Below are 7,085 nucleotides of genomic sequence, written 5' to 3'. Positions count from 1 at the left end.
CCTGCCTCAGCCTCCTGAGTAGCTGGGATTACAGGCGCCCACCACCACATCCAGCTAATTTTTTTTTGTATTTTTAGTAGAGACGGGGTTTCACCATGTTGGTCAGGCTGGTCTCAAACTCCTGACCTCGTGATCTGCCCACTTCGGCCTCCCAAAGTGCTGGGATTACAGGCGTGAGCCACTGCAACCGCAACTGGCGAATTTTTGTTTTTGTTTTTTTTGAGATGGAGTCTCGCTCTGTCGCCCAGGTTGGAGTTCAGTGGCTTGATCTCCGCTCACTGCAAGCTCCGCCTTCTGGGTTCACGCCATTCTCCTGCCTCAGCCTCTCGAGTAGCTGGGACTACAGGCACCCGCCAACATGCCCGGCTAATTTTTTGTATGTTTAGTAGAGACGGAGTTTCACCATGTTAGCCAGGATGGTCTTGATCTCCGGACCTCATGATCTGCCCGCCTCAGCCTCCCAAAGTGCTGGGATTACAGGCGTGAGCCACTGCGCCCGGCCAATTTTTGTATTTTTAAAGTAGAGACGAGCCTGGTCTTGAATTCCTGACATCAGGTGATCCTCCCGTCTCGGCCTCCCAAAGTGCTGGGATTACAGGTGTGAGCCACTGAGCCTGGCCCAAAGTGTGCTTTTGCTAATTGGAGAATCGGGGTCCCAGGACTGGAAATGCAGCTGCCCAGGGTCTTCAGACATTGTGCGTCTCGGCCCCTGGCCCCAGACCTGTCTTTCCTGGTCCTCACAGCTCGCACACAGCAGGACCAGCCCCCATGTCTCTCAGCAAGTTGGGAGGAGGTGTGGGAACCCAGCTGGTCTGAATTTACTCTCCTCCCCCGCTGTGGGTCTACAGAAATGCCCCCCAGGAGGGGCCAAGAGATTAAAAGCAGGTTCAGAGGGCTCAGATGCCACTCACCAGACAGCAGGGTCGACTGCTAGTGACCTTGAGCCCAGTCCTGGACAGACAGACAGACGGACGCACGGACAAGCAGATGCTCCTTGGCCGGCTATCCACTCTTCTGTGCCTGCTTAGCGGGGCCCTGCCTACAGGCTCAGGGAGGCCTGAACCCCAGTCTCCCCGACCTCAGTCCTGGGCTGCAGCCAATCAGACCTGGGCTCTGGGCCCAGGGGCCCCGCCCCCACTGGTGCCAGCTCCTGCCCTTGGAAGCTGGAAGGCCTTCTTGGGCCTGCAGAAAGCCAGGCAGCTGGGGATGGGCAGCCTGCAGCGTGGGCAAGACGAGGTGGCTGCTGTGACTCTGCCGCTGAACCCTCAGGAAGTGATCCAGGGGATGTGTAAGGCTGTGCCCTTCGTTCAGGTGAGTGGGTGGGTGTGGGGAGGAGAGGGCTGGGTCTCACCATTGGCAGAAGGCACAGGCTGTGGCCCAAGAAAGATTTGGGTTCAAGTCCTGTATCCTCCACCTGAATGTCTCCATGCCTCAGTTTCCTCCCTTGTAAAATGTTACCCAAGCCTCCTCTATCCTGGTCTCCTTGATTCCACTATTATGCCCCTCTCCACCCCCAAGTCTATTTTTCCACTCAGCGGCCAGAGGGCGCCTGTGAACACCAGAGTCAGATCTGGTTCCTCCTCCCCCTAGAACCCTGCATGGCTCCCACTTTACTCAGAACAAAAGCCCAAGTCCTCCTCACAGCCCACAAATTTCTGTACTCTCTGATCCTGTTACCTCCCTGATTTCACCTCCTCCCACTCTCCCCCTCACTTACTTTGCTTCTACACATCAGCCTCCTTTTCCTCAGACACCAACTTTCTTTCTGTTTTTTTAGACAAGGGAGTCTCGCTATGTTGCCCAAGCTAGTCTTGAGCTTCTGGCCTCAAGCAATCCTCCCACCTCAGCCTCCTGAGTTCTAGGTGTGAGCCCCTGTCTCTTGCTTGATATACCAACTTTCTTTCTTTCTTTCTTTTTTTGAGACAGAGTCTCACTCTGTCACCCAGACTAGAGGGCAGCAGTACAATCTCGGCTCACTGCAACCTCCACTTTCTGGGCTCAAGCGATTCTCGTGTCTCAGCCTCCCAAGTAATTGAGATTACAGATGTGCACTACCATGTCCGGCTAATTTTTGTACTTTTTGTAGAGACGTGGTTTGGCCATGTTGGCCAGGCTGGTCTCGAACTCCTGACCTCAGGTGATCCACCTGCCTCGGCCCCCCAAGTGCTGGGATTATAGGCGTGAGCCACCGCACCTGGCTAGCTCAGCTAATTTTTTTTTTTTAATTTCTTTGTAGAGACAAGGTCTTACTATATTGCCCAGGCTGGTCTCAAGCCACCACATCCCGCCCTTGGCTTTTAACTCCCAGGTAACCAATTCCCTGAATTAGTCCTCTTTGTTGAAAGGCCTAAAGTGATTTCTTCTTTTTCTCATTTAATTAATTTATTTGTTTATTTATTTTGGAGACAGAGTCTCGCTTTGTTACCCAGGCTAGAGTGCAATCATGATCTCAGCTTGCTGCAACCTCCGCCTCCCAGGTTCGAGCAATTCTTCTGCCTCAGCCTCCCATGTAACTGGGATTACAGGTGTACGCGCCCATGCCCGGCTAAGTTTTGTATTTTCAGTAGGGACGGGGTTTTGCCATATTGGCCAAGCTGGTCTCAAACTCCTGGCCTGAAGTGATCCGCCCACCTCAGCCTCCCAAAATGCTGGGATTACAGGCTTGAGCCACCGTGCCTGGCTGTCTTTGTTGAATTTCTTTTTTTTTTTTTTTTTTTTTGAGACAGAGTCTCGCTCTGTCCCCAGGCTGGAGTGCAGTGGCGTGGCGCAATCTCGGCTCACTACAAGCTCCGCCTCCTGGGTTCACACCGTTCTCCTGCCTTAGCTTCCCGATTAGCTGGGACTACAGGTGCCTGCCACCATGCCTGGCTCATTTTTTGTATTTTTAGTAGAGATGGGGTTTCACCGTGTTAGCCAGGATGGTCTTGATCTGCTGACCTCGTGATCCGCCCGCCTTGGCCTCCCAAAGTGCTGGGATTACAGGCGTGAGCCACCATGCCCGGCCCTTGTTGAATTTCAATGATTTTACAGGTGAGGAAACAAAAGCTCAGAGAGGCTAAGTAATTTGCCCCATGTCTCAGCCAAGAGATGGCAGAGTCAGGATTTGAACCCAGGCAGCCTGGCTGCAGCATCCATGCTTGTCAAGGTGGGGTGGAAGTGGACAGGTGATTATCCTCGCCACTCTGGCCCCAAACTCCGCCACCCTGACCGTCTCCATGCCTCCGGCCCCAGGTGTTCTCCCGGCCTGGCTGCTCAGCCACACGCCTCCGAAATCATCTGTGCTTTGGTCGTTGCTCCTCTCTCTACATCCCTGGCTCGGACCCCACCCCATTAGTCCTGTGCAACAGCTGTATGCCTGCTCGCAAGCGTTGGGCACCCGTGGTCCTGTGGTGTCACACTGGCAGCTCAGCCTCCCATCGACGGGTGAAGATATCCACCATGCTGATCGAGGAGTGTCATTGCAGCCTGAAAGCATGAACTGGGCATGTGGATGGGTGCACGGAGACACGCACCTTGGAGAGATGAGGGGAGATGGACCAAGAAAGACGTGGACCTGGATGATGTACTCTGGGTCAAGAGACCAGGGATGCAGGGTTAGGCAGACAGGTCCCCAGAGTCCTCACCCTGCTCCCCAGACACTAGACACAGTGCCCATCCTGGAGTTGCACCACTGATAGTCACAGCACACAATGACTGACAACTCTTTTTTTTTTTTTTTTGAGACAGAGTCTTGCTCTGTCACCCAGGCTGGAGTGCAGTGGCTTAATCTTGGCTCACTCCAACCTCTGTGTCCTGGGTTCCAGCAATTCTCCTGCCTCAGCCTCCCGTGTAGCTGGGATTACAGGTGCTCACCATCACACCCGGCTAATTTTTGTATTTTTAGTAGAGATGGGATTTCCCCATGTTGGCCAGGCTGGTCTCAAACTCCTGACCTCAAGTGATCCGCCCCCACTTGGCCCTCCCAAAGTGCTGCGATTACAGGCGTAAGCCACCATGCCCAGCCAACCACTGACTGTTTACCAGGCCCCATGCTAGGCATTTGACACATACTAACTTGTGTAATCCTTACAGCAGCTCAATGGGATAGGGGCTAACATCACCCCATTTTACAGATGAGAAAACCGAGGCCCCGAGTGGCGAAGCCACTCACCCAGAGTCACACCACAGTACAGAGGAGTCACACCACAGTACAGAGGAGTTACACTGCAGTAGAGTCACACCGCAGTACAGAGTCACAGCACAGTAAGCAGCACAGCCAGGATTCAAATCCACTCTGGTTTTTTTTTTTTTTTTTTTTTTTTTTTTTTTTTTTTTTTTTTTGAGACGGAGTCTTGCTCTGTCACCCAGGCTGGAGTGCAATGGCGCGATCTCAGCTAACTGCAAGCTCCACCTCCCGGGTTCACGCCATTCTCCTGCCTCAGCCTCCCGAGTAGCTGGGACTACAGGCGCCCGCGACCACGCCTGGCTAATTTTTTGTATTTTTAGTAGAGACAGGGTTTCACCGTGTTAGCCAGGATGGTCTCGATCTCCTGACCTGGTGATCTGCCTGCCTTGGCCTTATTTTTTTTTTAAGGACAGAGTCTCTCTCTGTCACCCAGGCTGAAGTGCAATGGCGTGATCTGGGCTCACTGTAACCTCCACTTCCCAGGCTCAAGCAGTTTTCCTGCCTCAGCCTCCCGAGTAGCTGGGACTACAGCCACCCGCCACCATGCCCAGCTAATTTTTGTATTTTTAGTAGAGACGGGGTTTCACCGTATTGGCCTGACTGGTCTCAAACTCCCAGCCTCAGGTGATCTGCCCTCCTCGGCCTCCCAAAGTGCTGGGATCAAATCCACTGTTAATCATTAGGCTGAACTGTCTCTTATAGAATGAGGTCAAAGACACTCCCAGTTGCAGGGAGGGTAGATGGCCCCACCCAGACCGAGAGACACAGTGATGACCTCGGCCTAGGGACACCAAAAAAGAAAAAACAAAAACACCCCAGACCCAAAACGCAAACCAAAGCAGGCAGGCAGACAGCTGCTGGGGGAAGTCCTGGGGTCCTTGAGACAGAGGCAGGACCCTCGTGTTCCCAGCTGCCTCTTGCCTTGACAATGGCTGCTGTGTCCCTCTCAGACCCCCCACCTGAGTCTCCACAGAGCCCCACGCCTGGCGTGGCATTCCACAGAAACCATAAAGGTTGGCTGAGTCCAGCTGTCTATACGTGCATCTGTTTGTTCCTCCAAGTGGGGTTCCCTGGGAATGGGTGGCCCCATGACAGGGTGTGGGCATCTGAGTGCTCCCTCCCCAGCTGGGGCTCAGGGTCTTCAGCGGGCGAGGGCGGCCTGGCTTTGGGCGGCTGGAACCAGGGCCGTGGCAGATGGGCCTGTCTGGCACAGACGCAGGGACATGTGGCGTTGTCAGTGTTGCCTCCAAATGCCCCCCGGAGCGTGGGGCGGGGAGCCGGCCGGGCCCTTCTCAGCCCTCTTCCTGCCTCAGGAAGGAAGGCCTCAGGTGAGGGGAGCAGGAGGGGACCTGAGGAAACAGATGGGCCAGAGGGGCGTGGGAGCCTGAGACCCCTGACCTCGCAGGCCTCACAGAGAGATGGGAACGGGCCAGGCAGGCAGCTCCCAAGGCCCCTTGCTCAAAGGGGCCTGGAGGGGAGGGTCATGAAGGGCTCTGAGGGGGCTGCCCCATCCCTGTTCCCTCTAGAGTTCTGTGCCAAACCCCAGGCAGTGTCCGAGTGGGCAGCTCAGCCCTGGCACCATGGGCAAGCCCCCCTCCGGTGGGCATGAGGCGTTTGCCTTCCCTCCCTCTGCTGTGCCCACCTCCTGCCAGCCAGGGGAGCCAGCTGGGAACCTTGGTGCCAGGGGGGTCCCCAGAGTCCCTGCCCCCTCCTGGGCAGTGCCAGCCGGCCCCCGCCCCACCCCCCAGGCCCAGTAATGGGTGGGTAATGAGTGCTGGGGGAGCGGGGGAGGGGCAGGGGATGCAGGTGCCACAGGCGCTGGCACGGGGGCCGCTAATCAGGTTTGCCAACGCCATCTGTCACCGCACGAGCATCTGGGGCTCAAGGTGACCCTGTCACCCTCAGTTACAATTATGAGTTTGGCATCTGTATTAAAGCCCGCCAGCCGGCCAGGCAGGGGAGGGCTGGGGTGGACACGGGGCTGTGTGGTGCGCTCCATCCCTGGGGTCCCCTTCCCAGGGGCTGCGTGGCTGCCAAGGCATGGAGCTTCTTAGGGGACTATGTCTGTGTGTGTGTGTGTGTGCACACCCATCCCAGTCTCCACAATTCTTCAAGTGTGTCCGGGTGCAGGGCTGGAAATCAGGTTTGTGTGTGTCTCCGTGGTGGCTGTGTCTAGGAGTTTGGTGGGATGGCTGGGGGCGGAGCTCTGAGATTTTGTAGGTGCACAGATGTTCATGCATCTGCATGCTGGGACAAGAACGTATGGAGGAAGGTGTGTCTTTGGATGATGGTGTGTCTTTTTATTTTCCTTTTATTAGTAGTATTAATTATTATTATTATTTGAGTCAGGTTCTCGCCTTGTCACCCAGGCTGGAGTGCAGTGGAGTGATCATGGCCTGATCCCTGCAGCCTCGAACTCCTGGGCTCAAGTGATCCTCCCTCCTCAGCCTCCTGAGTAGCTGGGGCTACAAGCTCATGCCACCACGCCCAGCTAATTTTGTTTATTTTTTTGTAGAGACAGGGTCTCACTATGTTGCCCAGGCTGGTCTCGAACTCCTGGGCTCAAGCCATCCTTCTGGTTTGGCCTCTCAAAGTGCTGGGATTATAGGCATGAGCCACCACACCGAACCTGATGGTGTGTGTGTGTGTGTGTGTGTGTGCGTGTGTGTGTGTAAATGCACAGGGGCAGGTTGGGAGAGGGTATCAGCTTTGGGAGAGGCCATGTGCAGTACTGCTGAGCTCCTCAGCTATCCCCTTGTTTCTATCTTCACCGACTCCTGCTATGTGGCTGTGATCTGGAGGGCTCTGAGGACGGCTTAAGAGTCTGGATTTTGGCCGGGTGAGGAGTCTCACGCCTGTAATCCCAGCACTTTGGGAGGCCAAGGCAGGTGGATTCATTGAGCTCACAAGTTCGTGACCA

The 7,085-nt window shown here is 55.2% G+C and overlaps 1 protein-coding gene across 1 annotated transcript; it reads left to right on the top strand.

Annotated features, from left to right (window-relative positions):
• The first annotated feature begins 971 nt into the window (after positions 1 to 971).
• On the top strand, positions 972 to 3,704 carry DAND5 (DAN domain BMP antagonist family member 5). The gene is made up of 2 exons (XM_003275598.2): positions 972 to 1,311; positions 3,232 to 3,704. The coding sequence occupies exons 1-2, from the start codon at positions 988 to 990 to the stop codon at positions 3,475 to 3,477; spliced, it is 570 nt and encodes a 189-aa protein (XP_003275646.2). The 5' UTR covers positions 972 to 987; the 3' UTR covers positions 3,478 to 3,704.
• The last annotated feature ends 3,381 nt before the right edge of the window (positions 3,705 to 7,085 follow it).

Source organism: Nomascus leucogenys, chromosome 10 (assembly GCF_006542625.1).
Source record: "Nomascus leucogenys isolate Asia chromosome 10, Asia_NLE_v1, whole genome shotgun sequence".
NCBI lineage: Eukaryota > Metazoa > Chordata > Mammalia > Primates > Hylobatidae > Nomascus > Nomascus leucogenys.
Note: the sequence above shows the minus strand (reverse complement) of the source record. Positions and strands in the feature narration are given on the sequence as shown.